This window comes from Pseudopipra pipra, chromosome W, assembly GCF_036250125.1.
Source record: "Pseudopipra pipra isolate bDixPip1 chromosome W, bDixPip1.hap1, whole genome shotgun sequence".
Lineage (NCBI taxonomy): Eukaryota > Metazoa > Chordata > Aves > Passeriformes > Pipridae > Pseudopipra > Pseudopipra pipra.
This window is the reverse complement of record NC_087580.1, coordinates 2267687-2289733: the sequence shown is the minus strand read 5'-3', so window position 1 is coordinate 2289733 and position 22047 is coordinate 2267687. Positions and strand designations below refer to the sequence as shown.

At 45.1% G+C, this 22047-nt stretch overlaps 1 protein-coding gene across 1 annotated transcript; it reads left to right on the top strand.

Annotated features, from left to right (window-relative positions):
* Positions 1 to 1509: 1509 nt before the first annotated feature.
* Positions 1510 to 2456, top strand: LOC135405236 (olfactory receptor 10A4-like). The gene is given in 3 exon segments (XM_064639904.1): positions 1510 to 1832; positions 1835 to 2332; positions 2335 to 2456. Coding segments are annotated over 3 exon segments (933 nt in total). The 5' UTR covers positions 1510 to 1519.
* Positions 2457 to 22047: the final 19591 nt, after the last annotated feature.

Below are 22047 nucleotides of genomic sequence, written 5' to 3'. Positions count from 1 at the left end.
GTCTTCGTCCACTCTTGTCTTTAGTCATTGATTATAGAGTGACCTCTGCATTATAATCATCTTCTGTAAGCAACAAAGGGAAAGTGATTTTTCAGGGAAGAACCACCTAATGTGATGCAGGTGTCTTCTGGACATAGTAAGTGACAACTAGAAAGTGCTATATCTTTGTTTAATTAAACAGAAGCATAGCATGATTCACCTAAATAAAGACAGAAATATCCATAGAGGACAGAAATATCCAGAGAGGAAAATTTCTGAGAAATCTGAAGGATCTATCTGAGTTGGCATGATGTGTTCTCTCAGGGGACACCTTTCCCATACCATTAATTAAAGAGTATAAAACCAGAGTTAGACATGAGCAATGCATAAGTTCTTTCCTCCTGCAAAACCTTTAAAGCTTTTTTCCTGTGCTTGGTCTATGTGGTTTGTTTCCATACCAATTTTTTATCCCTTAATTTAGGCAGGATCAGGCCTAATGCCATGAATGGTAAAAAAATAACAGATTAAAATAGATATGCAAGTGTTCCATAGGTTTTTCTTTAGTTTGTTCCAGGACCTAACAGGAAAAGCAGAGAGAGGGCTCTGTCACACCTAAACAACGAGAAAAAAATAACTGACTCCTACAATTGCTAACAGTCAATATCCAAAAGATTATTTTTCGGTGGGGACATAGACAGATAGAAATACTTAAGGTTTGTAGTGTGGCTTTTCCAAAAATATTAACCACAGCCTTCTCCTATTGGCAGGTGAGCTACTTTATTTCATTCATTCTTCTGTCTCTTCTTCCCCATCTTATTGTTCTCTGCCACCTACACAGGACTTGTCTTTAAGGGAGACTTATCTGCCTATGAAGTGAATGGTTTATTGGAATAGAAGATCAATTACAAGAAATGTTTAATTCTTGAAAAAAGCTGTTCCTCCTGAAGAATGCCTGGAACAAATGCAATTTTCTGGGGTGCAATCCACATTATTTAGTAGTTTTGTGTGGTACTGTGCAGAGTATACAGGATTTTCTGTGTTCAGTAGGTAATTCTTTCCTGGAATGAACCCCACTCACAGAATGATAGCAAGAGGGACTCATTGCCAAGCACCCATTCTGTCAACAAATCCATAATTTCTGGGTTTTAATGACCAACCTTCTTTGCTTGGCAAAGGGTTTATAGTTGCAGATCTCTACTGGATAATGGGACAAAAGTCCACTTCAAAAAGTGGGGCAGTACAGTATAATCCTCATCCCAAAAGGTAGGAAGAGTGAAGTATTCTACTATCATAACAAAGAGGTATCTTCCTTTTCATTGACTAGAAGTGAAGGACACTCGGTTGGGAAAGCTGTTCTTATTTATTAAAAGCTGTGTGAAGGAAACCACCTTGCTTTTCTCCACTAAACAGTCCTTAGCACTAAAAATACCTAAACACAACACTTCCTTTTCTGGGATCTTGTCCTATTGGAAAGTAACATCTATAAAGATTCAATTTAATATTTTGTATTTCTTTAGATTAACTAGAAAATGGACATGTAATGACTTCTGCAGTTAAAAGACACCTGAGGGACATGGACAGCAGTAATCACATTGTGGTGACCTATCTCCAATTTTTACCCTTCTCCAGCATCCCAGAGATCCAAGGCTCTCTCTTTTGTCTGTTACTGTCCATGTACCTCAGTACTTTGGTGGGAAACATCGTCATCATCACAATCACTATGGTAGATGCTGCCCTTCACTCTCCCACGTATTTTTTCCTTAAGAACTTTTCCTTCCTGGAGGTTAGCTATACCACATCCACCATCCCCAAGACGCTAGTGAACTTTCTCACAAAGAGGAAGAACATATCTTTTGGGGCTGTGCCACACAGATGTATGCTTTCTCCCTCCTCGGGATGACAGAATGCTGTTTGCTGGCTGCCGTGGCCTGTGACTGCTATGTGGCCGTGTGCCAGCCTCTGCACTACACGGCCACGATGAGATGGAACACGTGCTTCTTGCTTTCAGCTGTGCCTTGGCTTACCGGGCTCTTGGTGGCCTTAGTGCAGACAACTTTCGTCTTTACCCTTCCATGCTGTGGTCCCAATGGGATCAATCACTTCTTCTGTGACCTGCTGCCTCTGCTTAAGTTGGCTTGCGTGGCCACCTGTAAAAATGAAATCACCACCTACGTAATAGCTGTCCTTTTCATCATGGTCCTCTTCTTATTCATAGTTGTGTCATATATCCAGATTCTCCACACCATCTTCAAGATACCATCAGTGAAGTGCAAGGGAAAAGCATTCTCTACCTGCTTTTCTCACCTAGTCGTGGTCACTCTGTTTTACGGACCTGGCATTGTGACCTACTTGAGACTCAAAGCTTTTATTCAAGCAGCAGTAGCAAATTGTTTTCTCTTTCTTACACACTGTTGTCTCCAATGATGAACCCCTTGATTTACAGCTTGAGGAACAAAGAGGTGAAACAAGCCTATTAAAAGTCAAAAATAGAAATATGTAATATGTTTATGAATTATATTAAATGTAGTAGTAGCTTTGATATTGTGTGTACTGCTGGAAGGACAATATGATTTGCCAGCACTTACCCAAAAATTAATCTCTACCTTCCAGCTTTGAGTCAATCCTCCAGGTAATTCAGCCTTTAAAAAAAAAGGTTGTTTCTCTTCAGATTCTTTCTTATATCATTTTAAGATAGGTTTGGCATCCAGCTCGCGTGAATCACCTGCTACTGTATCCTCTATGTCCTGTCCATCAATACAGAAATAGTTCTTTGCTTTGCAGATGTATTTACCTGTGATAAGATGAAATTCACTATATTCTCTGAATATCGTGAAAACATTTCTGTGTAGCTTTTCTAAAAACACACTAGGATGAGTGCAAGAAATTATCAGAGAAGGGGACAATGGACCTAATGAGAAGTACTACGCAAATATTTAAGACATTAATCTTCTGGTGAGTTCTGATGAAGAGATTTCCCAGATGAGCTCTTCAACTCTATTTTGTGAAGAAAGTTTATTTGAAAGTTTGAAGGGGTAAGGTTTCTCTTTGCTTCAAATACACAGTTTATCTGTTCTAAACCAGATTTCTGCCATAGAAAGAGGCAACCTATCACTTAGACATCTTCATTGCTGTATGTTTGTTTTTGAAGTCAAAACAATGAATTTATACCAACATATGTATATCTTAGGCTTCTGAATTGAAAACAGAAAACAATGTCTCTTTTTGTGTAAAAAAAAAGGTTGACTGTGGAATGACAGGAACTACTTGAGTGTCAAGGAAATGGATGGTCATAGGGAAGCTGATTTGAGACATGAAAGTTTTAAAAGTGAGGCTAAAACTTTAACTTTTTTTCCTTTTTTTTCCTTCTGGTTTTACTATGTACTCACTTGGAGGATTCATGGGATCCTAGTTTACCTCTTCACTCTTCCCTTTTTCTTTGCTAAGCTAAGACAGTGGATGTGGAATTAGTCATTCAAATGGGAGAAGCATGCAAGGGTGTTTTGCACCAGGAATTGCTAGTTCATTTTGATCCCAATAAGACAGACACAAAGGTTGTGTCAAGGATACAGATTTGTGTCAAGGATCATTTCAAGTGATTTAGTAGAGTTTACACCATAAAGAAGAGGATAATAAAGATAAAATTGCATCACTTCAGATTCTGGGAACCTGTACACTGGGACGCTAGGAGGTATTGAAAAACACCTGAAGGACAATGCAGTCATCAGTCACAGCCAGCATGGAGTCATGCTTGTCAAATCTTCTGACCTTTTAGGACAAGGTAACCCACCTAGTTGACCAAGGGAAGCCAGCTGATGTAATCTTTTTGGATTTCACTAAAGCTTTTGATACGGTTTCTCACAGGATCTTTCCGGGCAAAATGTCCAGCCGACAGCTGGATAAACACATCATATGATAAGTAAGCAATTGGCTCATGGGTGAAGCACAGAGGGTAATAGTGAACGGGGTGACATCAGACTGGTGACCTACCCATAGTGGAGTTCCACAGGGCTCCATCTTAGGCCCAGTGCTGTTCAACACTGTCCTCGTTAGAACAGCTAGGACCAGTTCATCACTGTGTGGGTGTAACATCCACTGTGTATTCTACACCCTCCATGTAATTTCCCAGAAACTGTTAACAATAGACCATTTGCAGCAGCTGCCCAGAGCACACCTGACTCCTCAGGCTATAGTTATGGGTGATGTTAACTCCCCTCCAGGGAGTCATTAGCACCTCCACACCCAGCCGGAGGGGTCATGTCTGCTAACGGGCCACCAAGGAGTCCAAAAATATCTCACCCATTGTGGAACTCCCCACCCTGGGGGAAGTACTGGGCATTCCTGCCTGAACTTGAGTGCATATAATATTGGGGTCTTGGGACTTCTGGTACCATTCGTTGGATCCAAAGGAGGACCAGAACCTCGACCAGACTGCAACCACCACTCTCGACCGGACTGTGATCACCACTATCGACCAGACTGCGGTCACCACCCTTGACCGGACTGTGACCAGCACTCTCACCAACAGGTTTTTCCCTCTCCTTTTACTTTGGACTCAGGGGGGCCCAACGAACACCGCTCCGTTCGTGCCCCAGGGTGCTGGGGGGTTTGTAGGTTAAAACCAATTGTTCATCTGTATAATTGTATTTATTGTATTATTTTTATTAAATTGTTATTCTGACATAATCTCTTTTGAGTTGAGTTCATTTCCCTTGCCAGTTTACCTTTAAACCAGCACAAACACCTTCATAAACTTGGATGCAGGACTGGAAGGGATACTAAGTAAGTTTGCAGATGATACAAAATTGGAAGGAGCTGTTGACTCCCTCTAAGGCAGAAAGGCCCTGCAGAGAGATCTTGGCAAATGAGAGGGCTGGGACTTCACTTGAGGACTTCACAAACCCTATGATGTTTAACAGCAAGTGATCGATTCTGCAGCAGGGATGGGGCAACCCAGGATGCACAGAGAGACTGGGGAATGAGAAAGCAGTGCTGCAGAAAGGGACCTGAGGGTCCTGGTTGATGGCAAGTTCAATACGAGCCAACAGTGCTCTGGCAGCCAGGAGGGCCAACCGTGTGTCCTGGGGGGCATCAGGCCAGGTATCACTGGCTGGTCCAGGGAGGGGATTGTCCCACTCTGCTCTGACCTGGGATGGCCTCACCTGCAATATTGGGGCAGTTTTGGGCACCACAATAAAAAAAAGACATCAAGCCATTTGACAGCATCCAAAGGAGGGCATCGAGGATGGGGAAGGGCCTTGAGGGGAAGCCATGTGAGGAGCAGCTGAGGGCACTTGGTCTGTTCAGCTGGAGAAGAGGAGACTGAGGGGAGATGTCATTGCAGTCACAACTTCCTCGGGAGGGGAAGAGGAGGGCTAGACACTGATCTCTTCTCTGTGAGGACTAGTAACGGGAGCCTAGGGAATGGCCTGAAGTTTGTCAGGGAAAGTTTAGATTGGATACCAGAAAGAGGTTCTTCACCCAGAGGGTGGTTGGATGCTGGAATAGGCTCCTCAGGGCAGTGGTCACAGCCCAAAGCCTGAGAGAGCTCAAGAAGCATTTAGATGATACTCTCAGACACATGGTCCAACTCTTCAGGATGGTCCTGTGCATGGCCAGGAGCTGGACTCAATCAATAGTTCTTGTGGGTCCCTTCCAACTCAGCATATTCTGTGATTCTGTGATAAAATCTCCCTGACCCTTTTCCTTTCAAACCCGCAAAACACACCTTTCTCAGTCTTCCCTTGTGCATTTTGTGCACCAGCTCCTCACCATCTTTATGGCCTTCCTCTGCACTCACTCAAGTATAGGAGTATCTTCTTTGTTCTAGGGAGCAGAAAAACAGGACCCCATGCTTCAGATGAGATCTCAGAAGTATTGAATAAAAGGAAAGAATCCCTTCACTTGTCATGGTGGCATCACTGCTGCTAGCATGGCCCAGGATACAGCTGCCCTTTTCTGCAAAGGCATTTTGCTCATTCATATTCACTTTGTCCACTTGGATGCCCCCAGATGTTTTTCTGCAAAATTCTCCCCTAACCAGTGAGACCTTAGCCTGTTCCATTGCTATTCTATTTGTGGCTATCTTCATTACGCAACCTTAATGAGGAAAACACTCTTTTGGGTCTTGGTGGGGACAGCATGGGCTGTTGGATTCACAAATTCATCCAGGTTGTATTTGTTGTTCATCTTCCCTTCTGTGGCCCAAATGAACTCAACAATTTCTTTTGTGATGTTACACAAGTGATTAAGTTAGAATGTACCAACACTTACATATTGGAGTTTATTATGTTTGTCAACAATGACCTAGTCATCTTTATATGTTTCATTTTTCTGCTGATTTGCTACAATGTCCTACTAATCTGCCTGAAAACACTCGATCTCCAGAGGGGAGAGCAAAGCAGCAACTACCTGCCCTACCCACATCATTATTGTCTTTGTTATGCTTGTACTAGCTATATATATATTTACTGCTGGCCTTTCTACACGTTGCCTCTGGGCAAAGTAGTGGCTGTGTTCCACACCATGGTTTTTCCCCTTATCACCCCCATGATCTACACCCTGAGGAACAGGGAGATGTTCAGTGCCATGAAATGTTTGTTGGTGCACTACTTTCTGGAGAGAAGGAAACAGAAAGGAAATGCATTCATAAAGCACAGAATTACAGTATTCTTTTGTTTTGGAACAGTTTACAGGAGAGATTCATAGGTCTTATCAATGGCCCAGAATATTAGAGATATTTCTTATAGATAAATATTGAATGTCATTGCCTTGCTTTGTCAGGTCTAAATATTTCCAGTGCAGTGAGTATCATCAGATTTTTATAAATAAATAGACATAAATATCTGGGGTGTAAAATAAGTTACTGCAGTACAGTAGGTAGGCAGCCTGTTTGTTCCTTTCTACTAGTGGATAACCAAATCAACATCAGAGCAAATAAGAACCAGGAAACCTTTTTCTTCCAAGTCCTGGGCATTAGTATAAAATGGGAAATCTAATTCTTGTCCCATGTAGTGAGAAAGTTAGGTTTGATTCTTCAGTAGAAATTTCCTTATGTCATGGTTTGAGATAGCCCCAAAATCCAATTCCCTAGTTCCATCCCCCCTCCCACATCTCAACCTAATGTGAGATGGGTTTTTCCAGACAAAACACACCAGACACAAAGTGGGGGGAAGGGAATATATTACAATGACTGTACAAATAAATACCATATCACATTATACACATGATCACAAACTATCTCTACCATGACATATAGTATTTACAATGGACCAGATCTCTTCTCCCCTCCAAATAAAAGTCCAGGAGGGAAAGAAGGACAGATCCCTTCCAGTCCTTAAGCAGTAGCTCCTCTTCTGTCCTCCATGCAGCAGTAACTGGGTTGTTGTGGCTGGGATCTCTGTTCAACATACACAAGGGGGTCTCCAAGCCCCTCGGCTCTCCTTCGGTCCAAGCGAAGGCCTCACCTGTGGACTGCCAGCAGGGACAAGACTCGCATCACCACAGGCATATCACGAAATGCCGGGGCATCTTTGTGAAAGTCCCTTCCTCAGGGGATTCAAATTCCCGTTTGCAGAGCTCCGTGCTCTGTCTCTCAGGCTGCCACCGTGGCAGCAGTGCAAGGGGGGGGAGCCAAGGTCAACTCCCCCCGCATTCCATCTGGCCGTCCCAGTCCAGCTCCGGGACGCTTTGAGCTTCTCAGCTCCTCTCTCTCTCCGGTGCCGCATGTCTAAAACTCTTCTCCTAAATAGGAGTCCATCTACTCCTCCTTTCTCGGAGGTCTCAAAGGAGTTTGAGGGGCTGGTACAGTCTTACCCCAAACTCTGTCTCTCAGCTCCTGGCTCTCTCCCGGCTCTGTCTTCCAGGAGTCTTCTCTGCAGTGCTGCATGTTTCTTCTGCTGCTCGTTCAGTTCAGGTCGTTATCTCTGGCTCTCTGTCACCGTTTCTCTGGTCAGTGCCTGCTGCTGTTCTGCACCCATGGAGAAAACATTCTCCCGGCATAACTACAGGCACCTAGCCCAGCTTTATGCTGTTCCAGGTCCCTGCAGCCCCCCAGCCAGGGGCTGGGAGGGGGCCAGAGGCCCCAAGGGGCTTAGAGCCCCTTCCTCGTGGCTCTACAACATGGCCACCTCTTCAACAACCAAAACTACAACTCATCTCTTCCGGTCAGTTTGTGAGATGTTGACATTTCTGCAGGAGCGCCCATTGGGTAGAATTTCAAAACTTCCAGAGGTTTCCACCCCTTGGGGTCTACCACTTTTCAGCCTCTGGGGAAAATCAAAGTCCAAACCACTACACCTTATAATAAACTTACTAACGATAAAGTAAGGACAGGCAGCAGATTTTAAAGATCTTTGAAAATCATATCTTGACTAATACCTGAATTGCACTCTTGGGACATGAGTGGAAAAGAGACAAGGAAAGGAAAATGGATCTGCCTGAGGCCACAGTCCCATGGAGAGCTCAGCCCTGCACTTGGCCACTAGAGCTGTTCCACAGCTCGTGGGCACCCCCAGAGTGGCAGCAGAGCCTCTCTGCTCTCCATAGCAGGGCCTGCCCTGGACACAAAGGTGTAAGGCCAGGGATGGGGAGGCCCAGGATGAGGGACTATGGGGATCCTGTTTCTCCAGTGAATGGGGCCTTCCATGAGGGCAGCACGCACCAGAGTGGTGCCCGAGCTGAGCGCAGCACTGGGCTGCATCCGGACCTTCAACCTGCCCAGGGAGTCCTGGAGCCCCAGGATGGAATGTTGCCAGTAGAAGGCATAGCCCATTCCTGGGGAGCTTTGTCAGCGAACAATTATATTGAAGCAATTCTATTAAAGCTAGCAAAACAGTTATTAAGAGATTAGATCTTATTAGAGATCGATGTTACTCACTCCTACCAACAACCGTGGGCAAATCTATTTTGCTCAGCCTTGAGGAGTGACCTTGAGGGGCTTCCCCACTCAAAGGAAGGATCTTCAAACACCTTAGGGAGGTATGCTAGAAGTCCTTGGTATGCAAAAGTGGGACTGGACTTTTATTGTATAAAGTGATTGACTATCAGTCATATACATCTTTAGATTATGTGTTTTCAGGCTTACTCAGTAATTTTACTTAACTTTCCTAATTAATTTTTTTAAGTACTCTTATTTTCCACCCTGTGATACCCCACTATAGCCAGCATTTAGTAAGGTTTTATCATAAGCTTCTATAGTGGGAATGCAGCTCGGGAAAATTACTGAAACTTTGAGTTTTGTTAAAAAAACTATAATCAACCTTGATATGCTTCAATGATCTCAGACCTGGGGAAGAGAGATAGTGCTGAAATGGGACACAAGAAATACAGAATTTATGTACCAAAAGGACATAAATTTTGCAGAACCCTGAGACAAAGAAGGAACTAACAAAGACAATTTGGCAATTGTACTGAAACCCTGTCTATCTGGGAGAAATAATGAAAGCACCTAAAACATGGACTAATAGCATGAGAAGCAAGAAATCAATAACTAAGATAGAATACTAATTAATGAACTGAATGATGCCATTTATAGCCCATGAACATTAATTTCTTTGTTTGATAAAATGTGTAAATTGTGAAAAGTTTTGAACTTGCACGCGCATCTTTAGAGGAGTGATCCCCCACGAAATAAAGTATTACCTGCTTCCTAGTACTAAAAATAGTATTTGAGAGTTTGATTTATCCTGCCTGACATTTTGGGCTCCAGTAGTGGGTCTGGTAGTTTGGCCAAGCTGGTCTCAGCATTCTTCAACACTAAAAACAGCAGACCCTCCTTGCTCACTCCTATCAGTGATCAGCAGACCATCCTTGCTCAAGCCATCACTGACAAGTCATAAACAAGACACAGCTGGAGCTGCTATATCCCTGCTTAGGCAGAGCATCCAGCTCCAGCTGGCACAGCTTCCCTGAGCAACACTTGACTGGCACTCTGTCACTTTACCCTAGAAAAGCCCTGTTCCCAGATTTTAATGGGAGGGACTTCTAACAGCTCCCTCTTGGAGTGTGTGTGGGGATTCCTCCCTTGAGTGGGGACAGCCATCAAGGTTACTCCTTGAGCCTGAGAGAAAGCGATTTGCCCATGGCCCTTGGCAGGGGTACCATCAATCTCTACTTAATATTTGTTTTCTTAGCTTTAATATAATTGCTTCAACACTGCTTCCAAATACTGCACTATGTTTCCAGCTATAATTATCTACAACATGGAATAAATAATTCTGATTACAGTATTTTAGTATTTATTATTTTATTATTTTAATAACATTTATTATAACATTACTATCTATTGCTGAATATATATAACATGTAACAATGTATAATAAAGTATTACTTCTCTATATATTTCCATATTATATTTCTATATATATTTCTATATTTCTATATTATATTTCTGTATATATTTCTATATTTCTATATATATTTCTATATATATTCTATATTTCTATATATATTTCTCTCTATATATATTCTATATTTCTATATATATTTCTATATTTCTAATAATATTTCTATATTATTGTAACTATCATCTACTTAGCTAAATCATTCACTCAGGTCTGAGAAGGCGTATCGAAAACAAGGATGCCTTGGCTAATAAACGCAGTGCTAGTCTTCCGTTCTGCTTGAGCCAGGGCCATAATCCAACGCCATCATTGCCAGAGTGCCCTGAATGCTTGTCTGACGTGAATCTCTGGGGCGTGGAAACCCTCCTCTTCTTCTCTGAAGGGCGGTAGTCTGTGTGCTGCCCAAACTGGCTGTGGCAATCACAGCCCCGCCATGTTGATCTTCTCTGCTCTCTCTGCCTCTGTCGGGTTTGCTCCCGAGCAGCCCGGAGCATGAGAGCCTGCTTGGAGCTGGCTTTGGAGGGCCCTGGAACTGCAGTATTCACTAAGACTTGGTCACAACGTGCAGGACTTGTTCTCTCCCTCTTTCTCTTCCGCAGTGAGCGGTCACAGTCTGTGTACTGCACAAACCGGCTGCCAAGGTTGTAAGTTCCCCGCACGGATCTGCTTGGCTCCCTCTGCCTCAGCAAGGTTTGCTCCTGAGCAGCCCTGGGAGCGGGAGCCCACCGGCAGATCCTCTTGGAAGGCCTTGCAGCTGTGCTATCCCTAGGACCACGGTCACGACTTGGAGGACCAGTTCTTCTCTCTGAAGCGTCCTCATAGTCTGTGGTGTCCCCAGACCAGCTGCGGAGATCCCTGCCCCACAGAGGGAATCTGCTCCGGGACCGCTCCCTGCCAGTGTCCTTCATGCCCTGCCAAGAGAGCTGTGGAGAGTTCCTGCCCTTTTCTCCTGAAAGGATCAGAGCAGTGGGGAACCCCTACAAGTTCTGGGACAGGACAGTTTGGGGCCTCCAAAAGGCTCTTTTGGAGGGCTACTAAGACCAAAAGGCCAGAGGCGCACAAAAGGGATGGATCCAGGTGGGATGCTTTGAGAGGGAACAGCGTTGTGGCTGTGAAGAAAGGTGCGGTGTGTGAGGGGCAAAAGAGAAATGCTGAGATCCCAGAAAGAAATCCACTCTTCCTCTGATGCCCTGACCCATGACCCCAACGTTACCTTAGTCCTACCAGTCAGAGCCTGTGGTCCAACAGAGCCCGCCTGCTTGCTGCTGGCCACACACTGACTGAGGAAGGAAGGGGCATGTGATGGTGCCAGTGAGGAAGAAGGCCTTTCTCCAATTCTCAGATCGGAGCATCTGGAGAAAAACAAAAGAGTGATCTCAGTTTAGAGCTGTTGTTGCAACCTCCTCTGGGGTTCAGTCATTTTCTCAGAGAGGCTTCTATGACAGAGAGAAGACTTAACCAAGGACACTAATGGGAAACTCAGCTAGGGTCTTCCCACCAAGTTTGCCTCTGTCCCAACAAAAACCTCATCTCTATACCTCCCACAGCCTCCATTTCCTAAATTCACAGACTTGTTTGGGTTGCAAGGGACCTTTAACTTTATCTTGTTCCACCCCGCTGTGGTGGGCAGGAACACCCTCCACTATTCCAAGGTTTCTCCAAGCCCTGTCCAACCTGGCCTTGAACACTTCCAGGGATGGGGCCCCCACAGATGCTGTGGCAACCTGTGCCAGTGTCTCAGCACCCTTACAGCAAAGAATTCCTTCCCAATATCTAAGGTAAACCTGCCCTCTGTTAGCTGAAAACTGATAGCCTTCATCCTGTCACTACATTCCCTGACAAATGGTGCCTCCCCATCTTTCCTGGAGGTCCTCTTTAAGTCCTCTTATCTACAAGAGTCAACATCAGAGACCAGGCAAGTAGCAGATTCCATCCGGGCCGCAGCCTGAAGCCCAGTAAAGGACAGACACGGAGTAGTTCAGATTTGACAGCACTGAATGATGCAGGTAGTAATTTCATTTGATGAGAAAAACACTCCGGAAGGTGAGAAGCACAACTGCAAATGAGGCAAAGGAAATGTATTCTGAACATATTTGAATCCTGGTTATTACCTGGCATAGAACAGCAGGTAGGCTTGCTGCCTGAGAACTGTGTCAATGGAACACAGCTGCACAGATTCATCGTCCATCCGGTACCACAATCCATTGCTGGCCTGTAAAAAAAAGGCAAGGATCTCTCCATGGTTTCTCTCCAAAAACACAGGTAGGAAACTGCCAAACCGAGAGCATGTCAAAACAAATGCAGTCCAGCCACTAAGGAGGCCTTCTGCCCCAAAACTTTGGCTGTCAGTAACACTGACAGGAAAGTTTATCTTCCCCAGTACACATTTTTCCCCATTGGGAAGGAAGTTGCTCTGTTACCTTTGTGTAGCAGAAATAGTGTCCTCCATGACAGCTGACACCACTGTGCACCAGGACAGCATATAAGGAGTAGAGGAGTGCTTCTCCATCTGCCTGAGACATGTATGGGCGAAGATCCAAGTACTCCGGATACCCTACAACCTATGGAGAGACCAAGAGGGCTCAGACATGACCCTGGTCTGTGACATGAAATAGCCTACCAAGTGCAGGGGCCAGTCCAGGGGTATCAATCCATCTCTGGGGCTCATGAGCACTTGGTTTTCCATAAAGCAACATAACATCGTTTGGGTGGCAGGAAACCCTTCTCAGTCAAAGCAGCCCTATCAGAGCACAGTGCTTGCCTGTCTTCCCACAGGAACTTTCCACTCCCCAGAAGGGACCCCAAAAAACCCAACACAAGCAGCTTGTGACAAGCATACTGCTTTAGGAAATCTGCTTCTTGAAGAGAAAGCTGCACACCAATAGTGTACACACCTTGCTGATCTTGCCACCAGTGAAGCAGTCAAACCTCTTCAGACACACAGTGAGAACCTTGGGTGCACAGTGGACAGTGAACCTCTTAGTGGCGGCAACATTCTTCTCACACCTTGAAACCAAGCACAGAGCACAGCGCTGAAATGCACCCTATCTTCCACCAAGGCAGTCAGACAACCTTTCTTGTCTCGTGCATCCTTATGCTATTTTAAGGCAATTCGGTGCCATATTTCAAACAAACAAACAAACAAACAAACAAAGAAAAAACCCCAACCCCCCTCCCCAAAAAACCAGACAAACAAAACTGTGTCTCATCAGTGTGCAGTAAACTTCCAGGAGAAGATGACTTCTGCTCAATGACTTGTAGCCCCCTCACACAGAGTCTCGTGTTAATATGTTGTTAGTAATCATCTTACTTGCTACATTTAAAGCAGTTTTCCCCATCCAGGTGCTCCGGTGTTACAAAGTCCTCCAGAGCTGCAGTGAGGGATGAGGCTGCCTGGAGAATTGAGAAATCGGTGCACTGAGCTACAGCAAATGCCCTGGCCCAAACATTTTCCAAGAGCTGACAAGAAAACCCCTGTAGCTGATGCTGAGGAGACCCACCATGAATCTGCAAGCTGTATCCAGAAGGAGCCAGAAAGAGAGTGTGGTGCTGAACATTTCCCCTGTCCCAGAGGTTCTCAGGGGCAATCAAGAGCTCCCTCTCTCTATCACCTGCCATTGAGCTACTGATGTTATGTAGGGTCATCAGTAAAAGGAGAAGATGCAAAAAACGAGCTCGAGAGTCAGAGACACATCCTCATAGAGGTACAGGCAATGCTCTAACTTTATTCCAAAAATACACACATTATCAAGGGTCCTACAGGGTTCACACGCTCTGTTCTAACTTTCTATTGGTTACATTCACTTTCACACACTATATCTGTAACTTTATTGGCTCTACTAGTCAAGGCACATTTTCAGGCCCCCCCATCTTCTGGTTTCTCACATCCTGGATAACAACCTCCTTCTTTGTTTTCCTCTATGCAGCTTTCTGATATCTGCTGCTCAAGGACACACATCTGCTGCTGGAGAACACAGGTCCCTGCCGTCCGGCACGCAGGCCGGATTGTGCAAGCAGGCCTGATGCAGAATATGTCCTGCATCATCTAAGATTTTCCTCAACAATTCCCCCTTTTTCTTTTGCACAATCCAGGCCTGACTGATGGTCTTTTGCTTGGTTCATCTCTTTGTTCCATGTGGTTCTTGAGAACTTTTATTTTGCAAATGAAACTTCATTTAACTCAGGGTTATGTGCCTCCCACTCTTTATCCAAAGGTGCTTATGCATATGTAAGGTAATATGGTTTACGCATTTGTGAGCAAAACCAGAATATATTAATAATCATATATTCATACATTCATATGCATACATTCACACAACTTTCATGCGCGATGGCCATCACTTCATGCTCTCACACAAACATACTTTTGAGTTGTATTTTGCTGTGTTTTCTGGTTGTGAACTGAGAAATTATCATTCTTGTGTTTTGCCCTCATCTGAGTAAGATCTAATTATGCATTTCTTGTTTTTATGAAAGTATAACTTGGAAAACATAAACATATTTCTGCTTCACGTTCAATTCAAAACCCAAATACATACAAACATTCTTATAGTTTAAAGATAAATATATACTCATATTTTTAAAGCAAAACACACACTTCTCTATGCAAATGGGCTTTTGGACTTCAAAGAGAACTTGTCAATAGTCACTACAAAAACTTCAAAAGCTCCTCTTCTCCACCATGTTTAAAACAATTCTGGCTATTTAGGCAAGCAACCTCAAGTAACAGTCAGCAAGACCATTTCATGAACTTATCTTTCCTCACTCTCCCCCCCCTTTTTTTTTTTTTTTTTTTTTTTTTGTACTGAAATTAAACTGTTAGGTTAGTTGTTGCACAAATAAAAAGCTTAGCTTTGTTGACTTTGAGCTTAGTGTCCCGTGCAAGGACAGGTCTTTATATGATTTGCCTGTGGCGTGCTGTATCTCAGGGGTCTGTCTTAACATCATCTTCTTTTTCACTGTTTCTGTCAAATGTTTTTGGAGAGTTGTCAACTAATAGCAAAATACCAATTAATCTCAAGTTATACCAAGATGATTGTGTCAGGGATGAAGTTCCCATCTATCAGCGCTTGCATCATCCAATTAAGCACAAATACATTCCCACCGCATGGTCTGTGGTTGGACCATGCCATTGTTGAACAAGTTAAGCAGCATATTGATGAAAAACAAGGAAAACAACATAGAATATCTACAATAAAGGACTAATAGTAAAAGGGTAGACAATAATATCTTTGCAACCATATCCATCTTTAGTGAAGAGATCAGAATAGGCTCTAGCTGTTCCTGCTTCATTGGGTCAGCCAGGGTCACTTGCATGCTATGCCGTGGTTGCAGGTAATCATAATCTCTTTGCAGTCAGCATACAGGGGGTCAGCATCCTACTGTTGAATGTAGATGTAATCTCCAAATTGGAATAGATGAACAGGAGTGTTTAATCTCACGGGTTCGGATTACAGAATGAATCTGTGGAATTTCTGCAAAATAGAGCCTAGACTATTAAACAATTTTCACAAAAGAATTTCAAATTTTCCCCAATCAGAAGATTGCAAAGTTGCAGCCTCTGTAAAGCAGGAGGGTTCTACACCCCCCCTTTTTTTTTTTTTTTTTTTTTTTTTTTTTTTTTTGAGTTCGGCCAGAGGAGGTCTCCTACTCAGTTGCTCGGCAACAAACTATCTCTATTGTGTGAGCCACTAACACCTTATCTCTTTCTCTGCTAAGGCAAAGGCAAAGTTTTGCAAGAGGGCTTTTTATCCTTTTTGTCAAAACCCTGCTTTTTTTTTGTTTGTTTGTTTTCTGTTTGTTTGTTTTCTGAATACGATGTTTTTTCAGAAAGGTTTTATAGGGGTAAAATACAGCTAAGAATAAGGCATTTCACTAAGATTTTCGTACAAATACTCATTTCCCGGAAAAATTCCCTAAAACTGTCTGCAGACTAGCTTGCAGGTAAACGCAAGTCTTTGGGTTTAAGTTACCTACGAGTGAGTAGAAGGACTAAAGAGAGAGATTTCGCTTTTAACGACACCGTGAGCGCACAACGACACACCGGACAGACAACAGAGTCAACACGAGAGTTAACAGAAACACGGGAAAGCAGCCTTCTAGCCTGCTCCCCTTCTCAACAAGAAGTGATACTTTTCCGGGGTTGCTCCATCCCTGTTTCCCTCTGGGGCCGCTCCTGGTTTGTTGTTGGGGTTTTTTTGTGTGTGTTTTTTTTTTTTTTTTTTTTTTTTTTTTTTTTTTCTTGCACCGCTGCGGCCGGGCTGCTCTCCTGCCGGCTCTCGGGTACTCCTGCTTTACCCCCGCGGTGCTGCCTCGCCCTACTCTGCTACGCCGTGAGAGTCTTCCGGTCATAGCGTCTCTCTGGTGTTCGTCTGCACCACGATTCTGCACGGGGTGGCGGCGGCCACGGTTCGAATTCACACGGTTCGGTCGGGGCAGTGTGTGCCAGGCCGCGACGCACTCCCCCCTTCAGCAGGATGACTACACGGCCGAGAAGTTTCGTAGTAGCAGCGAGGGTTTTCAAGTCCCAAAGTCTATCTCCCAAACCCCGCCATTCCTCAAAGGCGAAAAGGAGAGGGGGCACTTTAAAGAAACCGTTTTCACAGGTCCAAGCAATAAGCTTGTCAAACACCTTCTCAGCTACTGTTTCACCTTGCTTAGCAAGGATAGCTAACAGCAGTTTTTTAGCTGCAGCAAACTCCGATTCCATGCTTGCAGCAAATGACAGGGGGAAGGTAGCGACCCTTCCTACCTCGGTTCGCGCCGACTGGCCCACGACCGAAACGCCTCTGTCCAGCTTCTATCAGCCTCTCACGTCTCCCACCGCGTCTCACCGCAAGGAGATCAACCGGCTCAGCCTCTCGCGTCTCCGACCGCGTCTCACCGCAAGGAGATCAACCGGCTAACCGCATTCTTCTACCGTTTCGCGCTTTTTATCACCTTTTCGGGCGCCAGATAAAAGGAGAAGATGCAAAAAACGAGCTCGAGAGTCAGAGACACATCCTCATAGAGGTACAGGCAATGCTCTAACTTTATTCCAAAAATACACACATTATCAAGGGTCCTACAGGGTTCACACGCTCTGTTCTAACTTTCTATTGGTTACATTCACTTTCACACACTATATCTGTAACTTTATTGGCTCTACTAGTCAAGGCACATTTTCAGGCCCCCCCATCTTCTGGTTTCTCACATCCTGGATAACAACCTCCTTCTTTGTTTTCCTCTATGCAGCTTTCTGATATCTGCTGCTCAAGGACACACATCTGCTGCTGGAGAACACAGGTCCCTGCCGTCCGGCACGCAGGCCGGATTGTGCAAGCAGGCCTGATGCAGAATATGTCCTGCATCATCTAAGATTTTCCTCAACACATCAGTAGTGAAAACAATCCAACCCATCAGCCTGGAAGCCAGACAGGTGTTGAAGGAGGGCAAAGGAAAGAAGGATGAGGCTATGTCAAGGGTGCAGAGCGCAGAATGGCTGCTTGTCCAGCTTCAAGCCAGCACCTACAGAGAGACCAGTGCCATGGCCTCTGCAGGAGGACAACATCCGTTCCCCTTCCCATCCACGACCAAGACCTCTTGTGTTCACAGTATATGCTTTCAGGACAAATGTGTGGACTCTGAAAAGCCTTGCCATGTCTTGAAGCACAACTGCAAAACCTCTTACTTTGATATCCAAGGGGACATCCAGGAAGGCCTCATAGGAATCAGAAATGGCTTTGCAGCTGAAGCAGATGACTGGAAGGAAAAATCAAAATGCCGAGCAATGGTGAGCTGAACGATGGTACTGCTTTGTGCTCATTGTACCTGTCCTGCTAGTCCCAGGGCCAGCTGTTGGGCACAGGCAGACAGAAGGGCACAGGCAGTGCCAAGGAGAGCAGCTGTTGTAGAAACATACCTCTGGATCTCAGAAAGCCTCCAAATATTTGATGGACAATGGTAGTAGATTGAGATGATATGTCCAAGCTGGAAACAAGTCGTAAGACAGAGCATTACTTCCTCCAAGCCCCGGCTGTAGGTTTTCCTTGATGAGGCCACATCAAGGAGTCCAAAGGGCTCAGAACTTTGTAAAGGTAACTTGCTTGTGCTTACTCGTTGCTTGCACTCAGACAAGCTCTCTGCATGGCATTGACAGTACAGCATAAGAAGTCATGGGCATCTTCCTCCCTGCCAAGCTGAAAATGTTCTCCTATGACTAAGAAACAGGAAGTTAGTAGTTGTCTCCTACAGGAAGGGAAGAAAACCTCTCAAAGAACCTGAAATCACATACATCTGAAAGCCCTGAGAACAGCCAAAGGCAGGATGGCACTGACTGAACGCAGGACCTTGTTAACATGCGCTTCCATGATGCACATCATGCAGAAGCCTTGTTGGCGACCTGAGGAGGGAGGGAGAGAAGGTCCTCTGGTTAGCAAAATATCCCTACTGGTGGAATACTCCTCTTCTTCCACTCCCACTCCAGTGCAATATGCCACTCCTCCCAGTGTTTCAACAAGCACGGGACGTTTTAGTGCATAGAAAATGTTCTTCAGAGGAATGCTAAACTGAGGTTTTAACTTGCAGGAATAGAGACCCAGAGCTAGAAAGATGTGCCTTCATGAAGAATAAGACAGCTGGATAGGACAGGTGGCTCCTGAGTGTACAAAGAACACAAGTTCTGGGGCTGACAAAGGGCTGCTTTTCTCCTAAATCAAATTTCAGGTTCTGGGAATCCTTGGGATTTGATGAACAGATTCACAGGGAGATGTCCCTAAGAGTACTCACAGGCCTGGCTGTGCTCCCGGGAGAGCAGATAGTTGGCCAGTGGCGGGGTGTATGTCAGGCATTGCAGGACAGCATTAAGGAAGCATGTGTTGCCCACATTGCGGAGTCCTGCTCCAGCACTCTGTCTTTGCTGCCAGACCATGCAAATCTTCTCCGGGGGAAAGAGGATCCTTTGTGGCGGAGTCATTCCCTCGGCAATGACTGCAGGGAAATTCCATTTGGAAAGAGATGAAATGAGGCACAAAGGCATATTTAAACAGTGAGGTCTCTACAGGAGCACTCAGGACCATCTGCTTCAACTGCCAACCCAACAACATCAGGGGAAGCTTAAACAGTGCCATTTAAATTTACTGTTTTGGAAAAATCCATTCCCCTGTTTACGTTGCTGAGAGTCCAACAAACCCACAATCTGGTTTCTGGGCCGCAGGCTACCTTCCTTTCTCAGTAGAGTTCTAGACTGGGTTATCAGTGAAGCCATCCCTTTTCCTGATTGTAACTTGTTGAAAACAAGGAAATACTGAGCACAGAAGGTAACCCAAAGGATGGCAGACCTCTCTACGAGCAATGGCAGCTTTCAAAGTCTTGTACCTAGTGTCAGAGGAGCGACAAAAGGTGTTTTCCTGGGTCTAATTGTAAACACGGGGGTCAGTTTGACTGCTCTCAGGAAACATCCCAGAGATCACTCTAGGTTGGGAGCACATCATTCTGGGATTTGACCCCCAGCCATGTCAGTTGTCTGTGGCAGTTCACAAAGTCCAAACCTGCTGGTGAAGCTATTACTCACAGGAGTCGTTCCCTGCTGTGGCCATTGCCTCTCTCAGGAAGAGAGTGCAATGCTTTAGATGACCAAGGATGTCTTTGTCTCCAGAAAGAGAACAGCACCAATCCCGTCACCTAGTTGCAAAGAAATTACTGTAGCTCACCGAAAGTATCAAAACTCTAAATAAACGCAGAACGGCATCCCCCACCAAGTCTTTCAGTGGTGCTCGTAACTGCTGCTGAGCTGCAGCTCACGCCCTTATGATCAGGCGCGGGGCACCAACTCACAGCGGGTTCAAAGGCCCTTTTGAAATGCTCCCATGTACGTTACCTTCTCTGAAGAGGCCCTGCTGCTCTCCTGACACTGCTTCAGCAACAGAGCCCTCTGGCTTTCCCACCTCCTAGGAGTGACCGTCTTTCAGCCACTACTTTAACTGCTGCCTTTGCTGCTCTCCTTTTTCTGCCTCCCTCCCTCCCACAGCAATCAAGGTGGGCTGAGCCCATCCCCTCAGACTACAGTCACCTCCCTGCTTACCTATCCTAGGCTATGGAAAAAAAACCAAGAATCAGCAAACTGGAATTCTAGCCTAGGTCATACCTGGCCAGCCTCTAAAAGTTGTAACAGCTCAGCCTACAGCTAGGAAGGTATAAATCAGCCTATACTTTTATCCCATATACCCTGCTCTATGATCTGGGCCAAAAGTCAAAGCATTACCTTTGAAAGAGGAGGAAAGTTGAGGAGAAATGGTCAGTCAACAATAAACCATCCAAAAAAGGCAGGCACACAAGTAGCAAAGGAAGGAGCTGAGTTATCCCGAAGGCCAACTCTGTCCAACTGATTTTCGTTGGCGCGCTCCTCAGGATACCGGATGGGTGCCACATCTCTACCCCTTTGTGACATGGGGTCACATGGAACCCCACGGAACCACATGGAACCACATGGTTCTTGGGCACAGGAACCCACATGGCACGTCCACCAGGTGGAAGCCACTGGACCTCCCCCCGTGCTGGTGGCAAAGGGCTCGTCATCCTCTGACAGAGCTCCCACACCTTCCCTGAGCCACACGGCCTGAGGAGTAAAAGCCTGCTCAGGGCTGTAACTGAGCCAGGTCACAGCTTTTCTGGCCCCCAAGACGCTGAGGGTTTCACTGCCACTTCTATCAGGGAGACTCTTAGCAAAGCACCTGGACTCTTATGGGTTCATTTCCAATTAATTTCATCTGCCCCCAGGGTACAACCATGGGCTGACCCTGAACTGGGACTGCCAAAGGAACCCTTCAGAGGCTGCGCTGGGAGGACCTTGGCTGGCTGCTGGCCCCCGCCCAGCTGCTGTCTTGTCCTCAAGCTCTGAAAACGTTCCTGGATGGCTTTTTAGCAGCTTCCCATTTACTCCTGCCGCTAGGGTTGGTTAGGTTTTGATCAGCCGCAGCTTTAGCCAGACTCCCACTCTGGATGGTGAGGGCACGCGCGTGTTAGGCGGAGCTATCCCCTGCACGTCCGGCGCCGAAATAAACAAATACCGGCTTAATAGCACCTGTGGCTGTTGAGTTTTACTACTGTTGCCTTTTCCTGGCATCAATGGATAGAGACAGTTTTGTCCCTGCTGCACTTGGCCTATGTTGTTTTGGGTTTGTTGGAAATCATAAAACTTTTCTAATTTTTTTAGTGTTCCTAATTAACTTTTTGATTAGTTGTTTTTAACACACATCATAGGCGGTGCGTTCAGCCTTAAATCAACTTTAGCCAGCATGGAGTAAAAACTGTCATAAGCTCCTTTGGGAGAACACAGCCTGGGAAAAGTCCTAAAACTGTAAGTTTTGTTGAAGTTAACCCTGTTATGCTTCAGTGGAGAAAGCCTGTCAGAGAAAGATGTCCTGTTGAAGGAGGAGATCTGGAACACAAGATTTATGGACTACAAGGACCTTCTGCAGAAACCAGCAGCTAAAGAAGAAGACTAACAAAGGCTCAGCATTTGTGTCAGAAAATCCCTCGGGGAGGGAAAATATACAAAAAAGATTAAAGATATGAAGTTATTACAGTAGAAAGTGAGAAATTAATAACCAATCCCACATAGAATACTAATTAATGAAAGGGAGTGAGTGATGTAATTTGGAAGCAATGAACATTAATTTCTTTGTTTGCCAAATCTGTATAAATAGGTGAAAAGCGATGTCTTGCTGTCAGTACGGAGGCAGGATTTTTG